Source organism: Macaca mulatta, chromosome 5 (assembly GCF_049350105.2).
Source record: "Macaca mulatta isolate MMU2019108-1 chromosome 5, T2T-MMU8v2.0, whole genome shotgun sequence".
NCBI lineage: Eukaryota > Metazoa > Chordata > Mammalia > Primates > Cercopithecidae > Macaca > Macaca mulatta.
In genome coordinates this window covers 19771511-19795733 of record NC_133410.1, presented here as the reverse complement: position 1 = coordinate 19795733, position 24223 = coordinate 19771511, and the positions used below count along the sequence as shown (strand labels likewise).

Below are 24223 nucleotides of genomic sequence, written 5' to 3'. Positions count from 1 at the left end.
TTTTCCTCCTCCGAAAATAAGTTTAACACACCATCGATCAATTCACATCTCCAGAGGGCACTATGTAGTTCAAGAAGTCTGTGAAAAAGTACTGTTGAGAGTAAAACGACTTTGCAAGTTGAAATAGGCTGCCAATTCTTGATAACTCTATAATGGAGCTTCCTAACAACAGAACTAAGTTTATGGTAATTAAACCCCTGGCTCCATATGCAAAAGGATTTCTTCCTGCAACCTATCAATACTGGATGGACGTCCACTCTAGATGTCACGGTGTTACATATTATTTAGACTCAATGTTGGTGCTTGGTTAGTTCACTGAAAATAGTGCTAGTAATTCCTGTGTTTAAAGATGAGTAGTTCCTCATAGCATATTAAAAAGGTGAGAGATGACCGAAGATGCCACTGTCATTTTGAGAAATTGAGTGTACAATCTACCTCATGAAATGTATAGCCTTCAGTAATGTTAATTACTGCACTGAAGCATTCAGGAAAAACAACCCATAAGGAGGCCGTGGGCCCTGAGAGCCAGGAGAGAAATTTAGATGACCTCTGACCTCTCTTATCTGGGGAGGGCAATTCTGTACTCCTGTTACTGTGACTTAGCTTCCTGACAGCCTATAAAAAGCAATTCATAAAGTAAAAAGTAAATCAATGATAAGTTAAAACCCAATAAAGGTTAAAAGTTAGAAAGAGATGAGATTTAAAACAGAAGATAAAAGGCTAGAGCCAATGAGCGAAAAGGTTACCATTTGATTTTGAAAAGACAAAAAAGGTTAAAATAAAAGGCTAAAGCCCATGAGATGAAACACTGAAAATAATCATGTAAATTTTATCAAGGTTCAAGCACAGAAACCCTTAGGAATGAAAGCTCGGCACTCAGAACAGAAAACAATAAGGAAAAAATACAGACTTTTAAATGAAATGGCAGAAAGCCCAGAGATTAAGGAGACAAAGGAGAAACAGGAGAGGAAGGAAGGAAAAATGAGAGGGGAAGAATAGCTGATGGAAGCAAACTAAGAAGACCTGTTAGACTTCAGAAGACATAATTGTCCATCATTACCCAGCTCCTCGAATCCCACCCAGGACCCTGAAAGAGTAGGGGCTCCCTACTTCATGCAACTTCATACAACTAGGAACATGTAGGACCACCCAGTCCCCTTCTAACACAGCCACAGAAACTTCCCAAGTGACCACTGACCCCAATCCATCAGCCAACTTCACTGCCTGTGGGCTAGCCTGGTACTGGCTGTGGGCTAGCCTGATTCTCAGAGTCAGAAAGACCTAAGTTCATGTCCCAGATTTACTCCTTCTTCACTGTGTGACTTTGGGCATGTTTTTCACCCTCTCTAAGTCCCAGTATCATTTTCTGAGTTGTAACAATGATGAAAGTTCTAATAATGACAGAGACACTAATAATAGCAACTCATCTCTGTCTCATTAATATTATTATTACTTTACTTCTAGAACTGTTCTCGCCCAAACACTAAGCAAATTCCAGACAAGTCTCAATCTTCACATCCACCTATGGGACCATTTCTTGTCCCAGTGTTAATCTCATCACCCAGGACTACAGCATTGCCAGCCAGAAACTCATAGAGAATGTTTGTCACCAATGGCCTCCATCTAGGTTGCTCATTCCTGTGAATCTCAAACTCTAGTCCTCTACAGAAAGAGGGTAAGCAGTTGTGAAGAAAGCACAAACTAAAGGAGGCAGAGTTAATTCTTCTGGATCAAAGGAAGCTTGGACTGCAATCCAAGTCTTATGTTGGATATGGAAACACTGACTTAATATTCCCTTTTCACCATTTCAGACTCTACAACATATGCACATTTTCTGTTCAATGCGTTTGATACGGACCACAATGGAGCTGTGAGTTTCGAGGTAAGCCCTGGATTATACTCCTATCATTTGACTTTAGTTTACGCTTTTTAGGAGGAAATGTGAGTTCCGTGATGATTATTTTTGCTCAGGGGAAATAAAGCCCAAGGACATTCCCTTTCTCTCATGTAATTGCCAAGAATTATCTTTCAAAAGATGTACAAATTGCAAGCCACATTTAATTTATTTTCTAGTGCTTTATATTGGCTCATACAGGGAGAGTCCATTTCTTCAACTACATGTGAAAAGTCCCAGAAGGCAAATGATTTAACTAACAGTTACTGACACCTCCTTATGGGCCAGTCAGTGGTAGGCCTTGGAAATACAAAGATGATAAAGTCAAAAGCCCCACTGTGGCAGTCTCAGTAAGTGGGGCAGACGGGCAATAAATTAAATGTAGAAAAAGACTATATTCACCAGTCTGACAATTCTACGAGGAAATCTCTTTTTAAATGACAAACTTTAAGTGATCTGTAGAGAAAGTTTTTTTTTTGTTTTGTTTTTCTTTTTTTTTTTTTTTTTGAGAGACAGAGTCTTGCTCTGTCATAAAGGCTGGAGTGCAGTGGCACAATCTCAGCTCACTGCAACCTCTGCCACCCAGGTTCAAGTGATTCTCCTGCCTCAGCCTCCTGAGTAGCTGGGATTACAGGCACTTGCCACCACGTCTGGCTAGAAAGTATTTAATTTTGTTCATGAACTACTGTGTATAATTCTGTTCATGAACTACTGTGTATAATTTCATTCATGAACTACTGTATATTTCTAGTAAAATGAAATATGTCCTACTTACATAGCTTATATATGTATATATATTTCATATATATATGTATGTAATTCATATGATTCAAATGGTACATGGCGGATCACAAATTGTAGTATATTGACTTAAATATAGGAGATATAATAGATATATATATAATTAGGAGAATAAACCCAACATGAACTCTGATCAGCTGTGAAGGGTTTTATTTTTGTGAGGAAAAATATGTGAAAAATATATACCTCATTTGTTACGTTCTGATTTGGTTGTGCTTGGGCTGAGAAGTAGCATTATACATATTTTGCTTCGTGATTCCAATTTCTCTTTTCCATATATACATATATATATTTATTTATGGAATATATGTATATGAGATAATTTGGAAGATGCATGTATTTTTGGAAGTGAGGAAGGATGCATCTTAAATATCAGCAGAAATGTTGATGAGAGCCCTGATAAAGGGAAGCAGATGATGAATGAAGTCAGCAAGGAAATGGTACGGGTGCAAAAAGGGCTGTAGCAGGGAAGCCTGCCCAGTGTAATCGATGGACAAAGTCTAAAGGACAGTCAGGAGCTCCCTAACAGAATAAAGACTTGGGATGGGATGGAAAGCAATGGAGAGTGGGGCAGAGGCTGGACAGAGTATATCAGGTCTGGGAACCAAGAGAAAACATGTGTAAATCATCAAGAAGATAGAATACACAATTGGAGAGCCAAGAGCGAAGGCTGGGGAAGGAGACAGAGGCCAGATCCTGACACGTCTTAGGCAGGAGACTGGACTATCTTGCAGGAGATGAGGAGTCTTTGTAGAATTTTTGGCAGGGATGTTAATTCATCAGAGCTATATTCCTGGAAACATGGAGTGTAATTAGCAGCTAAGTATGCCAAGAGTCCAGACAGGGGCTGATGAAAGCCTGAACTCCAGTAAAGGTATTGGAGGTGAAGCATGAAACAAATTCAAAAGAAATTAAAACAAAATGGGTAGAATTGTATTTCAATAGAACTGTTATGTTTAAAAGAAAAGTTCATATGGGCGTAGGCAGCTATCTGGGTGCAAGAGCTTTGTGGAGTCCAGATGAAAAAAGAAGGGTGCAGCCTTCTGCGATGTAATCCAGCCAGTCACCACAGGGGCAGGATGAACGGGGCACCCAAAAACCTCCTCACACATACTCCGTGCTCATGCAGACTGGGTACCACAATTGCAAAGATTCTGGGCCACGAATCCCAAAACATCATCTCCCATAACTTAAGTGAAAAATATCACTGAGAAGAGAAAAATAAAAGCTGAGAGTGGAGAAGAAATGAACTAAGGAGAGGGAATGAACTAAGTCAAGATGGGGCAGGCAGGTTTATCCTGGGTGTAGAAGCAGCAGTTAGTAGAGGGAGAGGAGATGGTTTTTGGAAGAGTGTCCTGGGTTCCAGTCTCCATAATGTTTCTTTTGCTAATGGCAGCTTAAGTCATTCCGTGAGAGTAACTGATCATTTCATGATAATGTCGTATTTGTGTTTGCTTCACTTTAGGAACAAGTTTAATTACAGCACAGTCTTAATTTATAATATAGAAGCCAAAGGTTTTACCTAATACAGTTCACCTAATATAAACTTTTATACCTGGCTTCCAGAGGATGAGTAAGGCAAAAACTATTAGTGATTCCATTACTTGAAATTACTTATGTATCAGAAATATACCACCAATTTCCTAGGGCAAATTATATCCAATTTTACACGTAAATTTAGTCTGGTGTTAATGATATGGAACCATGCATAACATTGCTTTTATAATATTTATGTAAAATACTAGTAATTGCAATGAACACTGATTATAATTTGGGAAATTAGTTGTAATGGTTGTATATGATATGCATATTGGTAACATGCCTTGCCTTCTAAGGGAAAACTAATGGCTAAATTAATAAAGTTTGGATGAAAATCAAATTTAAAACTAGGCTGTTGCAGTTATTTTTCTAAATTGATTAGCTACCTGGGAAATCTCTAGAAAACAGAAATGGTTAGGGAATGAACATATTTTGAATAGCAATAGCATACTGAGAAGTAGAGAGACCATCTGATTCTATGATAAAGGATAATGGGAGATTTCCACTTAATTTGCTTAAACCTGAAAGGCAGAATAAATATGATATGAGGGGCTCTGGATTTGGTATGATGGGATCTAATCTCCATTTTGCCACCCAGTGGCTCTGAGACCCTGGGCTGAGTACTTAACCCTCTTGACCTTAGTATTCATACCACTAAAACATCAGCAACCAAAGCTACTTAATAAGATAGTGTAAGAATGAAAAAGTCATAACGTCAGTAAAGGGCTTGGCTCTGTGTCTGGCACCAAATATGTGCTCATTATTTATTAGAAGTTAACTATAGCAGTTATCAGTTGGGTTTTTTTTTTTTTATAAGTTCTGGAATGCATGTGCAGAGTGTGCACTTTTGTTACACAGGTGTACACGTTCCATGGTGGTTTGCTGCACCCATCAACCCATCACCTACATTAAGTATTTCTGCTAATGTTACCCCTCCCCTAACCCCCCCACCCTCCGACATGCCCTGGTGTGTGATGTCCCCCTCCCTATGTCCGTGTGTTCTCATTGTTCAACTCCCACTTATGAGAACATGTAGTGTTTGGTTTTCTGTTGTGATAGTTTGCTGAGAATGATGGTTTCCAGCTTCATCCATGTCCCCACAAAAGACATGAACTCATCATTTTTTTATGGCTGCATAGTATTCCATGGTGTATATGTGCCACATTTTCTTTATCCAGTCTATTATTAATGGACATTCAGGTTGGTTCAAAGTCTTTGCCATTGTGAATAGCGCTGCAATAAACATACATGTGCATGTGTCTTTATAGTAGAATGATTTATAATCCTCTGGGTATATACCCAGTAACAGGATTGCTGGGTCAAATGGTATTTCTGGTTCTAGATCCTTGATGAATCACCCCACTGTCTTCCACAATGGTTGAACTAATTTACACTAATTGGGGGAACTTTTCTAACAAAGCCAGTTAATAATGACATTGGTCACCTCATTACCCAGTAAGACAACTACATGTAAATGCATGATTCTAAGCCATAGCAGTCTTTGATTGGCAGGGAGTCAGGGGAGTCAGGAGGACTAATGTCCCTGGCATAGTGGCCAGCACTGAGGCACTCATTAAAGGTGTGACAGATGAACAGAATCCACAACTGAACAAGTCCAGGCTATTATAAAGTCAAATCTCTATGCCTTTCTCCTTCTTTTGCCTTGATAATAAGAGAATGGAAACCAGAATTCGGTACAGACCTCCCCAACCCTTTATCATTTTTTGTACATTAGGGGACAGATATAACCTCCATTGACATTTACAAGTAAAGTAATTGTGCAAAGTACTCTTTGAGAGTTGCTGTTGTTTTAAGTTTGCCACTTCCTACTTGAGAGACTTCAGTTACCACTCAGAAAAGCATGGAGCAAAAATCTTATAAGCCACATTAAGTTTCTCATTTTTCTTTTGCACAAAAAGAGATAGTCATTCCTGTTTTAAATAACTCTTTACTGATACCATCCCACAAGATAAAAAGAGAGAGGTGCTCAAAGTCCACAGCTATCTTTTAATGTAAATTGGTCCAAGATACATAATATTTAAGAAGTTGTGACTCAGATGTCCGCATGTGAATCAGGATACTTTTGTTCACAAATATTAGAAAAAGATACATTAAGTGACCGAAAAACAGTATGATAATTTCATTGGTTCACAGGAACAAAAAGGCCAGAGATGGGGCTGGCTACAACCTAAGGGTGGGACCCTTTAGGGCTGCAAGAAGAGGCCACAGCTCCTTGGCTGCAGGATTCATTGCTCCTGTTGAGCAAGGAAAGAAGCACATCTCTGTCCTACCGTTCCTAGCAAGACTCTGAGTCTGGGGAGTCATGCTTAGACGTGGACTAGATTTAGTGAAATGCCAACCACAGATCCAGTTGTCCAGCCAAAGGGATAAATGTACTTCCTAACTTTGCCCAGGTCATGGCTGTATCACTAGACGCAGAGATGGAGTGAGCTTCCACAGAACATCATGGAGCACCACATGGAAATTTGGGACCTAATAGGGAGGCAAACAACACAAGTCCACAATTGACTTAGAAGTGCTATTTTTATTTTACTTATTACTATTAAGTTCTAGGGTACATGTGCACAACGTGTAGGTTTGTTACATATGTATACATGTGCCATGTTGGTGTGCTACACCCATTAACTCGTCATTTACATTAGGTATTTCTCCTAATGCTATCCCTCCCCCCACCCCAAGTCAGACCCCAGTGTGTGATGTTCCCCACCCTGTGTCCAAGTGATCTCACTGTTCAATTCCCACCTATGAGTGAGAACATGCAGTGTTTGGTTTTCTGTCCTTGCAATAGTTTGCTCAGAATGATGGTTTCCAGCTTCATCCATGTCCCTACAAAGGACATGAACTCATTCTTTTTTATGGCTGCATAGTACTCCATGGTGTCTATGTGCCACCTTTTCTTAATCCAGTCTGTCACTGATGGACATTTGGGTTGGTTCCAAGTCTTTGCTATTGTGAATAGTGCCGCAATAAACATATGTATGCATGTGTCTTTATAGCAGCATGATTTATAATCCTTTGGGTATGTACCCAGTAATGGGATGGCTGGGTCAAATGGTATTTCTAGTTTTAGATCCTCGAGGAATCATCACACTGTCTTCCACAATGGTTGAACTAATTTACAGTCCCACCAACAGTGTAAAAGTGTTCCTATTTCTCCACATCCTCTCCAGCATCTGTTGTTTCTTGACTTTCTAATGATCGCCACTCTAACTGGTGTGAAATGGTATCTCGTTGTGGTTTTGATTTGCATTTCTCTGATGGCCAGTGATGATGAGCATTTTTTCATGTGTCTGTTGGCTGCATAAATGTCTTCTTTTGAGAAGTGTCTGTTCATATCCTTCACCCACTTTTTGATGGGGTTGATTTTTTTTCTTGTAAATTTGTTTAAGTTCTTTCTAGATTCTGGATATTAGCCCTTTGTCAGATGGGGTAGACTGCAAAAATATTCTCCCATTCTGTAGGTTGCCTGTTCACTCTCTTGGTAGTTTCTTTTGCTGTGCAGAAGCTCTTTAGTTTAATGAGATCCCATTTGTCAATTTTGGCTTTTGTTGCCCTTGCTTTTGGTGTTTTAGTCATGAAGTCCTTGCCCATGCCTATGTCCTGAATGGTATTGCCTAGGTTTTCTTCTAGGGTTTTTATGGTTTTAGGTCTAACATTTAAGTCTTTAATCCATCTCAAATTAATTTTTGTATAAGGTTTAAGGAAGGGATCCAGTTTCAGCTTTCTACATATGGCTAGCCAGTTTTCCCAGAACCACTCATTGAACAGGGAATCCTTTCCCCATTGCTTGTTTTCGTCAGGTTTGTCAAAGATCAGATGGCTGTAGATGTGTGGTATTATTTCTGAGGGCTCTGTTCTGTTCCATTGGTCTATATCTCTGTTTTGGTACCAGTACCATACTGTTTTGGTTACTGTAGCCTTGTAGTATAGTTTGAAGTCAGGTAGTGTGATGCCTCCAGCTTTTGGCTTAGGATTGTCTTGGCATTGTGGGCTCTTTTATGGTTCCATATGAACTTTAAAGTAGTTTTTTCCAATTCTGTGAAGAAAGTCATTGGTAGCTTGATGGGGATGGCACTGAATCTGTAAATTACTTTGGGCAGTATGGCCATTTTCACAATATTGATTCTTCCTATCCATGAGCATGGAATGTTCTTCCATTGGTTTGTGTCCTCTTTTATTTCATTGGGCAGTGGTTTGTAGTTCTCCTTGAAGAGGTCCTTCACATCTCTTGTAAGTTGGATTCCTAGGTATTTTATTCTCTTTGAAGCAATTGTGAATGGGAGTTCGGCTCTGTTTGTCTTTTATTGGTGTATAGGAACGCTTGTGATTTTTGCATATTGATTTTGCATCTTGAGATCTTTCCTGCTTTCTCTTGTGGGCATTTAGTGCTATAAATTTCCCTCTACACACTGCTGTAAATGTGTCCCAGAGATTCTGGTATGTTGTGTCTTTGTTCCCATTAGTTTCAAAGAACATCTTCATTTCTGCCTTCATTTCGTTATTTACCCAGTAGTCATTCGGGAGCAGGTTGTTCAGTTTCCAAAGTAGTTGTGTGGTTTTGAGTGCGTTTCTTAATCCCGAGTTCTAATTTGATTGCACTGTGGTCTGACAGACAGTTTGTTATGATTTCTGTTCTTTTACATTTGCTGAGGAGCGCTTTACTTCCAACTATGTGGGCAGTTTTGGAATAAGTGCAATGTGGTGCTGAGAAGACTGTATATTCTGTTGATTTGGGGTGGAGAGTTCTGTAGAAGTCTATTAGGTCTGCTTGGTGCAGAGCTGAGTTCAAGTCCTGGATATCCTTTTTAACTTTCTGTCTCATTGATCTGTCTAATGTTGACAGTGGGGTGTTAAAGTCTCCCATTATTATTGTGTGGGAGTCTAAGTCTCTTTGTAGGTCTCTAAGGACTTGGTTTATGAAGCTGGGTGCTCCTGTATTGGGTGCATATATATTTAGGATAGTCAGCTCTTCTTGTTGAATTAATTCCTTTACCATTATGTAATGGCCTTCTTTATATCTTTTGATCTTTGTTGGTTTAATGTCTGTTTTATCAGAGACTAGGATTGCAACCCCTGCTTTTTGTTGTTGTTGTTGTTTTCCATTTGCTTGGTAGATCTTCCTCCATCTCTTTATTTTGAGCCTATGTGTGTCTCTGCACGTGAAATGGGTCTCCTGAATACAGCACACTGATGGGTCTTGACTCTATCCAATTTGCCAGTCTATGTCTTTTAATTGGGGCATTTAGCTCATTGGCATTTAAGGTTAATATTGTTACGTGTGAATTTAATCCTGTCATTATGATGTTAGCTGGTTATTTTGCCTGTTAATTGATGCAGTTTCTTCCTAGCATCGATGGTCTTTACAATTTGGCATGTTTTTGCAGTGGCTGGTACCAGTTGTTCCTTTCCATGTTTGGTGCTTCCTTCAGGAGCTCTTGTAAGGCAGGCCTGGTGGTAACAAAATATCTCAGCATTTGCTTGTCTAAAAAGGATTTTATTTCTTCTTCACTTATGAAGCTCAGTTTGGCTGGATATGAAATTCTGAGTTGAAAATTATTTTCTTTAAGAATGTTGAATACTGGCCCCCACTCTCTTCTGGCTTGTAGTTTCTGCTGAGAGATCCACTGTTAGTCTTCCCTTTCTGGGTAACCCGACTTTTCTCTCTGGCTGCCCTTAACATTTTTTCCTTCATTTCAACATTGGTGAATCTGACAATTATGTGTCTTGGGGTTGCTCTCCTCGAGGAGTATCTTTGTGGCATTCTCTGAATTTGAATGTTGGCCTGCCTTGCTAGGTTGGGGAAGTTCTCCTGCATAATATCCTGAAGGGTGTTTTCCAACTTGGTTCCATTCTCCCTGTCACTTTCAGGTACACCATTCAGATGTAGATTTGGTCTTTTCACATAGTCCCATATTTCTTGGAGGGTTTGCTTGTTTAACTCTTTTTTTCTCTAAACTTCTCACTTCATTTCATTTGATCTTCAATCACTGATACCCTTTCTTCCACTTGATTGAGTCAGCTACTGAAGCTTGTGCATGCGTCATGTAGTTCTTGTGCCATGGTTTTCGGCTCCATCCGGTCATTTAAAGTCTTCTCTACACTATTTATTCTAGTTAGCCATTCATCTAATCTTTCTTCAAGGCTTTTAGTTTCTTCGCAATGCGTTCAAACATCTTTCTTTAGCTTGGAGAAGTTTGTTATTAGTGATCTTTTGAAGCCTATTTCTGTCAACTTGTCAAAGTCATTCTCTATCCAGCTTTGTTCTGTTGCTGGTGAGGAGCTGCATTCCTTTGGAGAAGAGGCGCTCTGATTTTTAGAATTTTCAGCTTTTCTGCTCTGGTTTCTCCCCATCTTTGTGGTTTTATCTACCTTTGTCTTTGATGATGATGACCTACAGATGGGGCTTTGGTGTGGATGTCCTTTTTGTTGATGTTGATGCTATTCCTTTCTGTTAGTTTTCCTTCTAACAGTCAGGATCCTCAGCTGCATGTCTGTTGGAGTTTGCTGGAGGTCCACTCCAGACTCTGTTTGCCTGGGTATCACCAGCAGAGGCTGCAGAACAGCAAATAGTGCAGAACGGCAAATGTTGCTGCCTGATCCTTCCTCTGGAAGCTTCATCTCAGAGGGGCACCTGGCTGTATGAGGTGTCAGTCGGCCCCTACTGGGAGGTGTCTCCCAGTTAGGCTACTCGGGGGTCAGGGACCCACTTGAGGTAGTCTGTTGTCAGATCTCAAACTCCAGGCTGGGAGAGCCACTACTCTCTTCAGAGATGTCAGACAGGGACGTTTAAGTCTGCAGAAGTTTCTGCTGCCTTTTGTTCAGCTATGCCCCGTCCCCAGAAGTGGAGTCTACAGAGGCAGGCAGACCTCTTTGAGCTGCAGTAGGCTCCACCTAGTTCAAGCTTCCGGGCTGCTTTGTTTACCTAGTCAAGCCTCAGCAATGTCAGACGCCCCTCCCCTAGCCTCGCTTCTGCCTTGCACTTCGATCTTGGACCGCTGTGCTAGCAGTGAGCAAGGCTCTGTGGGCGTGGGACCCTCCGAGCCAGGTGCGGGATATAATCTCCTGGTGTGCCATTTGCTAAGACCATTGGAAAAGTGCACTATTAGGGTGGGAACGTCCCAAGCCAGGTGCGGGATATAATCTACTGGTGTGCCATTTGCTAAGACCAATGGAAAAGTGCAGTATTAGGGTGAGAGCGTCCCGATTTTCCAGGTACCATCTGTCATGGCTTCCCTTGGCTAGGAAAGGGAATTCCTTGACCCCTTGCACTTCCTGGGTGAGGCAATGCCCCACCCTGCTTTGGCTCACAGTCCATGGGCTGCACCCACTGTCCAACAAGTCCCAATGAGATGAACCTGGTACCTCAGTTGGAAATGCAGAAATCACCCGTCTTCTGTGTCGCTCATGCTGGGAGCTGTAGACTGGAGCTGTTCCTATTCGGCCATTTTGGGGGGGGTTCCCCAAAAGTACTCAAAATCTTTCACTGTTACTCTGCTGTTTTGTGTGGTGGTGAGGTCAATGCCAATGATGAGTACTGTAGGCCAGTGGTTCTCAAAGTGTGATCCCTGGAAGCAGTATAGGCTTCCCCTTGGAACGTGTCAGACCTGTAAATTTTGGGGTCCCACTCCAACCTAATGAATCATAATTCTTGGGGTAGGTCCCAGAAATCTGTTAGCAAGCTCCCCAGGTGTTGCACATTATATTTTGAGAACCAATACTCTAAGCATGTTTTCAAAGACCCTGTAGCCAGCTCCCCTTAAAATTAATGACATATTGTTACTACTTTGTGAATTTTTAAAAAATAGTTTACATTAATAACCATCAATCTCATCTAGCTTTCAAAACTGCTCAGCAATCTTCTGTGAATAAGGCTCTGTGTTCTGCAATGTATATTTTATACCTTCTGAAAAAGCCAAGGATTTTTTTTTTTTTTTTTTTGGAGACAGAGTCTTGGTCTGTCACCCAGGCTGAAGCACAGTGGTGCAATTAGTTCACTGTAGCCTCAACCTTCTGGGCTCAAGCAATTCCCGTCTCAGCCTCCCAAGTAGCTGGGACAACAGGTGTGCACCACCACGCCGTTAATTTGTTGTTCTTGTTAATTTGGATCTGGCTGGGTTGCTCAGGCTGCTCTCAAACTTGTGGGCTCAAACAACCCTCCCACCTCTGCCACCCAAAGTGCTGGGATTACAGGCATGAGCCATGATCCCCAGCCTGCTGGTTTTGAAAGATGTACACTCACACCTCCAAGGGCTGTCATTACCTTTTAATTAAACTACATTATATGTCATAATTTTCTAAAATTTGGCAGGGAAATAATTTGAGGGAGGTCTCCGTTTTTCTATTGCACATCACCTTATTGCCTAGTAGCAGAGCTCCCACCTCTCTCCTCAAACCTCAGATTCATACCTCTTCTACCTGGCTCCTCACTCCCAAACACCTCACACTCACTAAAGCTATCAGACAGAAATGCAGTCATCTTCCCACCTGCAAAGCAGCTACTGGCATCCACACCATGTCCTTCTGTCTCCTGTATCAACTCCCTTCTGAGGTCGGCCCATCTACCTGCGTTCTGGAGCCTCCCCACCTTCTCAGGAGCATCAGCCCATTTCTGACTCTTACTCTTTTTAGATTCTTCACTTCAGTATTCAAAGTGCTCCTCATTAAAAATTACTCTTCACTCCTACTCCACTGGACTGTTCCCTATCACTTGCTGGTGACCTCCATGTTGCTGGTCCAATGAACATTTTTCCAACCTTGGCAGCAAAATGAACAATCCTTTCCTATGGAAATGCTCTGTTCTCCTGACTCACTTCTTTAGCAACTTCTTTTCAAGATGCTTTGCCAGCTTCTCCTCTCTGTGCCTGCCAAATATTGGAATTCCTTGTGGCCTTCTCTCTTCTTCTCTCACTTGACATTCTAACTTGCATGCCAATGGGAAGTAGACTAAGTATGGTGATCCAGGTGCCACAGCACTATATATTGAGACTATTCTTTCCATAGCTATTGAATGGTCCTGGCACCATTATTGAAAAATCAACTGGCCACAGACAGCTGGGTTTATATCTAGACTCAATTCTTTTCTACTGTTGTATATACATCTGTCTTTATGCCAGTACCACTGTTTTGATTAATGTAACTTTGTACTGTTTTGAAATTAGGTAGTGTGAGTCCTCCAAGTTTGTTTTTCTTTCTTAAAATTGACTGGGCTATTCAGGGCCCCTTGCAATATGAATTTGACAATTATTTCTGGTTTTGTCTTTTTCATTTTTGCCAAAAAAGGTCAGTGGCCATTCTTGATAAATTTGTCTAAGTGGAATGGTTGTATAATTCTTCACCATGATAAAACTAAGTATCATGCTTAAAAGCGAATTGAAATATTCTGAAGTTCAAGAAAAAACTAAGAATATCTATTATAATTTACATGATGTAATATTGTTCTATAGATATTAGGCCATATAATTAGAAAAAAGTAAACATATAAAAATTAGAAAACAGGTAAAATTAACTCCATTTGCAGCTACTATTATTGCACACATGAAAACCCAGACGAAAACCAACATATGGTATCAGCAAGTTGACAGGGTACAATATTACACAGAAATCAATAGCTTTCATACATACAAACAACTAATTTAGAATATATGATAGAAAAATATCTCATTTACAACAGCAACAGAAAGGTTAAAATACCTAGAAATAACAATGAGAAAAAATGTAAAAGAACAATTTGGTTAAATAAACAATGATGCATTTACATATACAATGGAAACTTGAATTGTTTCCCTGATTTATGGTTAAGTGGAAAAAAAAGTATAGAAGTCTGTTAGCCAGTAAAACAAACAAATATATCTTATACTTGTATATGCACAAAAATTCCTTGGAAGTAAATACAAACTATTTATGCCAGTTGTCTATGGGTAAAAGGAACAGGTGGCTGGGTCCAGGAATGGAAGAAAGGTTTTTCACCAGACGGCTTACATAATTTTTAAATGTTGAACTATATGGATATTACTTATTTAAAAAAGAAAAAACAATTTGAGAAATTCGGACAGAAATACAGCTATAAAATAAGGGAATGTGGGAAAGGGAGATATAATGCAAATTCACCCAGAAGACTTTTGGATTTCCCCTCTGCTTTCATTCCTACTTAAAACTGGATTATAAACTGAATACGGCACATTGTAACGTTAACCCTGCTGTACATAAGAACAAATCTGGCCAGGCACGGTGGCTCATGCCTGTAATCCCAGCGCTTTGAGAGGCCAAGGCGGGCAGATCATAAGGTCAGGAGTTCAAGACCAGCCTGACCAACATGGTGAAACCCCCATCTCTACCAAAAATACAAAAATTAGCCAGGCATGGTAGCGGATGCCTGTAGTCCCAGCTACTCGGGAGGCTGAGGCAGAAGAATTGCTTGAACCCGGGAGGTAGGAGGTGGAAGTTGCAGTGGGCCAAGATCACGCCACTGCACTCCAACCTGGGCAACAGAGCAAGATTCCATCTCAAAAAAAAAAAAAAAAATCTAAATGAATTTAATCAAGTTAATCTGGCCAGTCTGCAATGCAATCAAACTAGCTTAACCAGGATACAAACTGAGGGCTCCATTTACTTAACAAAAACCTACACAGCCAATGTCCTTGCCAGAGACAATTATAAGCAGCCTCTTTTTCAATCCTCATAAAATTGTGAAGAGGTAGATACTATTAGGTCCATTTTACAGATATGAAAATTGAGGCAAAGGGATGTTAAGTTGCCTGAAGACACAAAGCCATCCAGTAATGCAGCTGGAGGGTGAAACCAGGCAGTCTGTCCTCTCCAGCTCCATGCTCTTACCCACTGTCCACATGTAAATTATAACTGGATTTCTAATTAGAGACCACAATTGGTTTATCTTTTATGGTCAGCCACATTTCTTATTAGCAAACGTTTTTTCATTGAAGTGTGTTATGAGTGCACTTGTATTTAAAAAAAAAAAAAAACTATTAGATTCTTTTAGTATATCATGTGTGCTTGCACTGGCAAGCCAATACCACTTATACTCAAGCCTCTTGCCGTGTGGGTATCCATTGGTACAATTTCCAGTACTACCATTGATTTAACTCAGTTTCCAATTACAAGATGAAAATGTTAAGACTAACGAGTGATTTATGCCCACAGAGAAGTCTGAAAAATAGACAACCAATAACACATCAATCATTTTGCTAAATAAATGGTTCAAATTCCAGAGGGTTGTAGCCCTTACTTCCATCATTTTTCTTTTTTTTTTTTTTAGAAATGTCATATAAAATTGTATTTTTATTTCTTTTTAGGATTTCATCAAAGGTCTTTCCATTTTGCTCCGGGGGACAGTACAAGAAAAACTCAATTGGGCATTTAATCTGTATGATATAAATAAAGATGGCTACATCACTAAAGAGGTAAGAGATACCTCACCAACACAGCAATAATTTGGAAGATTTTCATTTCTTAACTTTAAAATATTAATTGCAATTATTAATTTGAAGTTTTTCTCAGGAAATCCAAAGTATTTTATGTAGTGGAAGAAAGATGTATAATTAAAAATTTGGGATAGAAAGAAATGGTTTATGGTGAAGCTCCAAAGTAAGTATGTAACACACAAAGATGACACACTTGTTTCCTGCTGGCATCTTTATTCCATTCACAGTATTAGGACCATGGTTGGAATCAGAAAGAAAATGTATCCAAGCCATGTTTCCATATTTAGCCTGAAGCCTTTCTTTTCCCCATAGCATGTGATCCATAAGGAAATGCAATTTTACAATCATGGGGATTGTGGAATGGCCTGATGCAATGGTGGGGTCTTCAAATGCACTTTGAGGAAGACTATCCAGGAAACAAGGCTCACAGACCAAATTAAGATACTCGTATTACAGTTTATTAAACCAGTTTAAAACATAGCGAGAAGCAAAGGGATGGGTAAGTTAACTACACAGGATAGGATGCAAGTGGGGTTGAAAGACCACGCTCCCTGAATCCTGGGCATGCTATGTGCCTATGTCCTGTCTCTCTCTGCCTCACAAGCCTTCCCCAGAATTGCATTTTGAGCAAGAGACCCCACACACAAAAGGCGCCCAGGGCCAACAGCCAGTGACATGAACTTGCTCTACTGGAGAGACACAGGTGCAAGTGTGCCTGGCTACAAGTATAGCCTGATAAGTAGTCATGAGTTTCATTTGTGTTTCTTGCACAGAGGACACATAGGTGTCACCACTGGGTGCCAAATTAAGACCTCAATGACTATTAAGTGTTCATGTATATGCAGCATATCCTAAATAGTTAGTGCTTCTTGTATATTTTTATACCCTGAATATTTATTTATTACCCAGGTACCTCAGGAGTATTAGGTATCTCTTGTTCTTCAATTCCTTTCTGTTTAACACATCTCAAGAATTCTGCCTGTGTCTAACTACTTGCTACTTATCTATGCTTAAAACATCTTAAAAGGTTTCACCTGTTTACAAATTTATCATTTATAATAGAATTGAATACTCTTAAAAGTATATACCTATATTATCAACCTAGTCGAGAGAGCTTTCATGTGAAACAAATGTGCAACAATAAATCTACATGTTTATTAGACATTATTTTTACTCTCATAAGAATGAAAATGGTAAGGCAAAAATTAGACTATTTTAATAAAATTTCAAGGTGTTTCCCAGGGTCAAAATATTTTGACTGGTCTTCACATGTGACTTCAGTTAAAGCCATAGTAGGAAAAATACAACAAAAATCCTAATGAACTTTAAGACTTACCAATTAATTTCACTAATTCTAAATGGTGTTTTTTCTCAATATATGGTGTGCAGTATATTTGACTCTCAATAGATGGAAACTGATGATCAACACATAAGATATATAATAATTCAATTAAATAAGAATGGTCTACTTAAAGTCTATAGAAATCCAAACATTAAACCAGCATATTCTTTTCCTGACTATGGTAGATACATGGAAATTTGCTTCATTTTGAAACCAAGAGATCAGAATTCATTCTCACATCTGATTCTTCTGCTCTTGAGGCAGAAAGCTGTTTGTTGGCTTTTCCTTTGGGACAACCAACCGTCATCATTGAGTAGGAAAAATCTGTCAGAGCTTCTTAGAATGGTTTCTTCATACATGTGTGCAACCTCACATAAGCCTTTTACTTTTCAGGAAATGCTTGATATAATGAAAGCAATATACGACATGATGGGTAAATGTACATATCCTGTCCTCAAAGAAGATGCACCCAGACAACACGTCGAAACATTTTTTCAGGTAGGAATGAAAACAGAAGTCAAGAGGGAATGAAATTAGAACATTTCCTGATGTTTGCCAAGCACCACGATGATTCAAAAGGAAGCAAAGGAAAATAATTTTTACTGAGACAAAACAGTATTTACCATCCCATTAATTTAATAGCTTTGGATTTGAATTTGCAATGCTGATAACTACACTCATTGAACATTCTCTAAATCCAAGATACAACATTTAAACAATTCTCATATTTCACAAGTTTTGTTTTCATTCAGTTTTTACAAGAATCCTATAAATCCTCATTAATCCCATTTTACAGATGAGACAAAAAGAAAGCAAGCTCTGAAAGTTTCAGCAAATTGGCCGAGCTGTCATATCTAAAAGGTAGGATTTTACCTAGGACAGAGTGACTCTAAATCTTCACCACATCATATTGAACAGCCAGAAGGATTTGGCCCTATCATTTTTATCTCTAAGAAACTACTGGTTTCTGCTCTGAAACAGTTCCTCCATATGAAATAAGCAGCTAGGTTTTCTTTTTATCAGCTTCAGCTCATTTGGTGCAGGTGTGAGGGTATTAAGGGATATAAGGCTAAATATAATTTTTTGTTTTCTTCCTGAACAGAAAATGGACAAAAATAAAGATGGGGTTGTTACCATAGATGAGTTCATTGAAAGCTGCCAAAAAGTAAGTAATGAAAGTATAAGAACTATCACTTCAGCTATCATAACAGCTAAACTGAGTATTAGCAGCTAGCTACCATGAACTGGGCAAAATACAGAGATCATATGCCTAAGTTTACCACTTCTGCAACCTGCAACATAAGCCTAACACTTTAAAAACAAGCACCAATTACATAATCAACATTTAGAGTGCCTACTGAGTCAAGCTATGGAGGAAACCCTCCATATCTTTTTGAGAATACAAAAGTTGCACATGTACTTTTTTTTCTTTTTTGACGGAGTCTCACTATGTTGCCTAGGCTGGAGTGCAGTGCTGTGATCTCGGCTCACTGCAAGCTCTGCCTCCCAGGTTCACACCATTCTTCTGCTTCAGCTTCCCGAGTAGCTGGGGCTACAGGCACCCGCCACTGCACCTGGCTAATTTTTTATTTTTAGTAGAGACAGGGTTTAACCATGGTCTCCATCTCCTGACCTCGTGATCCACCCGCCTCAACCTCCCAAAGTGCTGGGATTACAGGCGTGAGCCACCGCACCCAGCCTGTACTATGTTTTTGATTCCCCAATTCCTTAGAGAGTATTCATCATGGAGGATAAAACATATATGAGAATTTGAATTGCTCTTTGCACAGACGTAGCGTAACTCATATATTATCATATTTCCATAGAATTAGAATTCCTAAATAGCCAAGTATGCATCACAACAGGCCAAGCTTCTATCTGATTTCTAAGAGAAAAATCATTATTTTAGTGTATGTGGACAAGAAATGGCTCTTTGGCTGAACTCACTAATGGTCGTCTGTCACAAAAAAGAAACAGTGGAAAATTTTCTCTGAAGAGAACTGCAGGTAGTAGCCTGTTATCGAAGAAACCAGTGTTAGCTTACTTAGAATTATCTGACTTGATGTGTGAGTAGAACCACAGTTAAAAATTGTTAAGGCCTGGTACAGTAGCTCACAACTGTAATCCCAGCACTTTGGGAGGCTGAGGCAGGAAAATAACTTGAGACCAATGTGGGCAACATAGCAAGACGCCATCTCTACAAAAAAAAATTAAGTTAGCTGGGCATGGTGGTACGTGGCTGAAGTCTCAGCTACTTGAGAGGATCACTTGAGCCCAGCTGAGGCATGACTGTGCTACTGCACTCCAGAATGATGGGCAATAGAAATAGACTCCTCCTCGAAAAAAAAATTTCAAATAATCATGAAAACAAATCTGTTGTTTCTGTATTTTTAAATTGTTGTTCTTACCTTTCTGGATGTCTGCTTGTTTCTCAACTTGGATTTCAATGTGGTGGTCTTTGAGAGAATTAGTTTGGTGACATTAAGCTGCTTGGTGGTGATGATGTTACTTGGTTTCTAGCAGTGGAAGCCATTGTTGGTTCAGCCACCATTTACCACTACCATAAACATCTCACTAAGTGCTATTCACATGCAACCGACAAGTGCTCCAATAATGCAAAAAGTCTGTCCCCTAACTCATTTCTAAAGAACACGCTAAACTGAACACAGCCACTGAGCAGTCATTTCTGCTCCCCAATCCTTTCTCTGTAATGGAGACCATTCATTTTTAAAGTCTCCTTCAGGCAACACAGATTTAGCCATAACTTGCAGAGAGAGAGATAGATGATTACTGCAAACATGTTCCCTCTTAATCCACTATCCTGCCTCCTACACTCCAGCCTCCAATCTTCATGAACTGCTGGCTCATACACACACACAATTTTCCTTGTACCTGTATAAAAGTCTGTGTGATTTGGCCTATGATCTGCATAGAATGCCAAAATTCTCATTTGCTTTGACTTACCTCTGCGCCTCTGTAGTTTCCATTTTGGCATTATGATTTGAGAAATATCCTCTATTACACACCAAGTAAAGATTTAAATAAAGTAGTTTAATGCCGTCAATAGACTCCACAAAATATAAAATGGGTCCTCCTTCATCGTGATCTATGTGGAAAACGGATAGAATGGCATTTATATTTGCAAACACTTAATATTTGAGCTTTTGGCATAGGTGGTTGGTGGAAGGGGGCGCAATACTTAGGGGCAAAATAGTGTACTTTCCCTTGCAGATATGGTGAATTTAATCGCTCTATGTTTCTCCCTTACAGGATGAAAACATAATGCGCTCCATGCAGCTCTTTGAAAATGTGATTTAACTTGTCAACTAGATCCTGAATCCAACAGACAAATGTGAACTATTCTACCACCCTTAAAGTCGGAGCTACCACTTTTAGCATAGATTGCTCAGCTTGACACTGAAGCATATTATGCAAACAAGCTTTGTTTTAATATAAAGCAATCCCCAAAAGATTTGAGTTTCTCAGTTATAAATTTGCATCCTTTCCATAATGCCACTGAGTTCATGGGATGTTCTAACTCATTTCATACTCTGTGAATATTCAAAAGTAATAGAATCTGGCATATAGTTTTATTGATTCCTTAGCCATGGGATTATTGAGGCTTTCACATATCAGTGATTTTAAAATACCAGTGTTTTTTGCTACTCATTTGTATGTATTCAGTCCTAGGATTTTGAATGGTTTTCTAATATACTGACATCTGCATTTAATTTCCAGAAATTAAATTAATTTTCATGTCTGAATGCTGTAATTCCATTTATATACTTTAAGTAAACAAATAAGATTACTACAATTAAACACATAGTTCCAGTTTCTATGGCCTTCCCTTCCCACCTTCTATTATAAATTAATTTTATCTGGTATTTTTAAACATTTAAAAATTTATCATCAGATATCAGCATATGCCTAATTATGCCTAATGAAACTTAATAAGCATTTAATTTTCCATCATACATTATAGCCAAGGCCTATATACTATATATAATTTTGGATTTGTTTAATCTTACAGGCTGTTTTCCATTGTATCATCAAGTGGAAGTTCAAGACGGCATCAAACAAAACAAGGATGTTTACAGACATATGCAAAGGGTCAGGATATCTATCCTCCAGTATATGTTAATGCTTAATAACAAGTAATCCTAACAGCATTAAAGGCCAAATCTGTCCTCTTTCCCCTGACTTCCTTACAGCATGTTTATATTACAAGCCATTCAGGGACAAAGAAACCTTGACTACCCCACTGTCTACTAGGAACAAACAAACAGCAAGCAAAATTCACTTTGAAAGCACCAGTGGTTCCATTACATTGACAACTACTACCAAGATTCAGTAGAAAATAAGTGCTCAACAACTAATCCAGATTACAATATGATTTAGTGCATCATAAAATTCCAACAATTCAGATTATTTTTAATCATCTCAGCCACAACTGTAAAGTTGCCACATTACTAAAGACACACACATCGTCCCTGTTTTGTAGAAATATCACAAAGACCAAGAGGCTACAGAAGGAGGAAATTTGCAACTGTCTTTGCAACAATAAATCAGGTATCTATTCTGGTGTAGAGATAGGATGTTGAAAGCTGCCCTGCTATCACCAGTGTAGAAATTAAGAGTAGTACAATACATGTACACTGAAATTTGCCATCGCGTGTTTGTGTAAACTCAATGTGCACATTTTGTATTTCAAAAAGAAAAAATAAAAGCAAAATAAAATGTTTATAACTCTACTGTCTATATTATAGGTCTTTTCCAAGAATTTTTTGTAATTATTAGATTTAAAACTAAATCTTATACTATTTTCTAGATCGCAGATAGCTCTGGGTGGTCCTAAATGCAATGAAAACAGGTAAAAGCAAGGCCAGTAGGCAGGCAGCTGCTGTAGCTAGTATGATCAGAGGATGTGACAAGGGAGTAGAGACCAGAGGAAAAAGTATGCTAGACAAAGGGCTCAGGAAGGACAAGCTCTGAGGCAAGGTGGGCATTTCTACATTAAGAATCCTCAGAAATTACTTGTACTCTTTCAAATTACAGTTGTTCAAATTACAGTTGTGAGATTATACCTGAAATGAGAATTGTAGAGGTCACTCCAGGTGTTTGGGGAATAGAGCAAGGAAAGTGCATTCTGCAAAGCTGCTGAGATGCAACACTGCTGCTCCGCAAGACCCATCTTTCCTTTCCATCCCTTTCATGCCTTGGATTCGGTGTGGCTACAGAAATCTCTATGCCCTCTCCTTTTGCTCATAAGATAGAAGGTCTTATTCTTGTTTTCCATTTCTCTTCCTCTCCTCTGCTCCTCTCTTGCAGAAGGAATCACTTCTATTACATTAAAATTCTGAACTATGTCTAAATTAAGTTTTAAAAGCTTCTTAAAAATTGCTAAACATAAGCACAACAAAATCCATGAATGCATGTAAAAGTTTTAACATTTTAATTGCTGAATATCCTTATGTGAACATCAGTATTTTCTGGCTATGAAATGCAAAAACAGTATTTACTTAAATAGAGTTAACACCTAAAATTTAGGTAGTTGTAATGAGTTGTAATAAACAACATACTTGTAATAGAATTTACAGAATTAGAAAAAATTTCTTAAACTATTCTAAAATACTCTGAAAAAATTTTCCAAGCATTGTACATTATACGATACATATTTACAAACAATAATTAATAGTGTATTCATGGGGCCAGGCATGGTGGCTCACACTTGTAATCCCAGCACTTTGGAAGTTCATTGTGGGAGGATCACTGGCCAGAACTGAGACCAGCCTGGACAACAGAGTGAGATCCCATCTCTACAAGCAAATTTTAAAATTAGCCAGGCATGGTGGCATGTGCCACCATGTAGTCCCAGCTAATCGGGAGGCTAAGATGAAAGGATCATCTGTGCACTAAAATTTGAGGCTTGCAGTGAGCTATGATCATGCCACTGCACTGCAGTCTGGCAACAAAGCAAGATCCCTTCTCTCTTTTAAAACAATTTTTAAAAAGTGTATTCACAAACATTTGTCCACTATTTTAAATTTCTACGGTCTTGTTAAATATTAAACCCAAGAAACGGCAAACTGTCTATAAAAATCAGGGCACAGCTACAAATTGTTTGCCAAAAAAGTGTTATAAATAAAAAGGCACCAGAAAATACAAATGCATCTTATCTTGCCAACTCAATAATGGTTCTTTGCACAAATAATAAAAATTAAAAAAAAAAAACCTCAGAAAATTGTACTCTTACAGAACTTATTTTAGTAACTTTCCATTAGTAACTGTTCTTTTTTGTTGCTGAATAACTTTGATTCAGCGTATATTCATCTTAACCTAGTAAATAATGAAGGGTGGCTGTGATTTACAAAAGAATAAAATACATGGAATAAAGGTTCCATGAGTACCCACGGTCAGTGTTTGACACGTCACCAGGTAGTAAAAACAATTTTTGTTGGCTCCCTTCTTCAACAGCATATGGAGCAGTACGTTGGAATTTTAGATTTGATGATGCTAAGGCTTCCCTGTCAACAGAAAAAATTGAGCATCATTAGTATCATGCAGACTTCCCCTAACAGGTATTGTATTTGCAGGAATATGCCTAGAAAGTATCCAAAACTCAGAACAAAAAAAAGGGGGTAAGAACAAAATGATGAAATAAGAAGGACTTTTCGCTGTGTTAAATAAAATATAGGCTATTTCTTTCTTTTTTCTTTTTTTTTTTTTTTTGAAGTATCTAACTAGAGAAGTAGTTAGAAGCCAGACTACCAGTATCTGAATTCAGCATCTACTGGTCACTTATTTGTCAAACCTGGACTAATTACTTCTCTGTGCCTAAGTTTCTTGATCTTTAGAGGGAGATAACAATAGAATCTCCCTCTGATGACTAGGAAGAGTAAATGAGTTTCATGTCTAAAAAGTACTCTGCAGAGTACCTGCCATGTATTAAGTTCCCAAACAACCAATAAAGATCAGGATTTGTGTTGTGCCTTTCCCAAAATAAATATGCATTTCACTTAGAAAAAAAACAAATCAGGCTAAGAATGAACTGATTTCAAATTTAAGGCAGATCAGTTCTAAGAAAGTAACACTGTGACTATCTGTAACAGATATTTTCCTGTACCCCGACATTGAATAGTTCCATCATTGATATACACAAGTCCTAAGAAATGAGAAACCACAACTAAG

At 38.8% G+C, this 24223-nt stretch overlaps 2 protein-coding genes across 30 annotated transcripts in view; one reads left to right on the top strand and one right to left on the bottom strand.

The window, feature by feature from the left end:
• Positions 1 to 21776, top strand: part of KCNIP4 (potassium voltage-gated channel interacting protein 4) — a 1220174-nt gene extending 1198398 nt beyond the window's left edge. For all 3 annotated transcript variants that reach the window (XM_015138055.3, XM_015138058.3, XM_078003197.1), the window contains 5 exons: positions 1812 to 1882; positions 15565 to 15672; positions 17429 to 17533; positions 18138 to 18200; positions 20306 to 21776. In XM_015138055.3, coding sequence (XP_014993541.1) covers positions 1812 to 1882; positions 15565 to 15672; positions 17429 to 17533; positions 18138 to 18200; positions 20306 to 20353 — 395 coding nt within the window. In that variant the 3' untranslated portion in view covers positions 20354 to 21776. The remainder of the gene's footprint in view (positions 1 to 1811; positions 1883 to 15564; positions 15673 to 17428; positions 17534 to 18137; positions 18201 to 20305) is intronic.
• The window catches only part of PACRGL (parkin coregulated like), a 45650-nt gene that overhangs the window by 3260 nt on the left and 18167 nt on the right, over positions 1 to 24223 (bottom strand). For 11 of the 27 annotated variants that reach the window (XM_078003202.1, XM_028849000.2, XM_078003198.1 and 8 more), the window contains one exon: positions 22465 to 23559. The exons of 5 other annotated variants lie outside the window; for them this stretch is intronic. In XM_078003202.1, the coding sequence (XP_077859328.1) occupies positions 23503 to 23559 (57 nt within the window). In that variant the 3' untranslated portion in view covers positions 22465 to 23502. Of the gene's footprint in view, positions 1 to 19999; positions 20142 to 22464; positions 23560 to 24223 lie in introns of those variants that run through there. 11 more of the 27 variants (XR_003729917.2, XR_013417788.1, XR_013417789.1 and 8 more) reach the window with 3 other exon arrangements.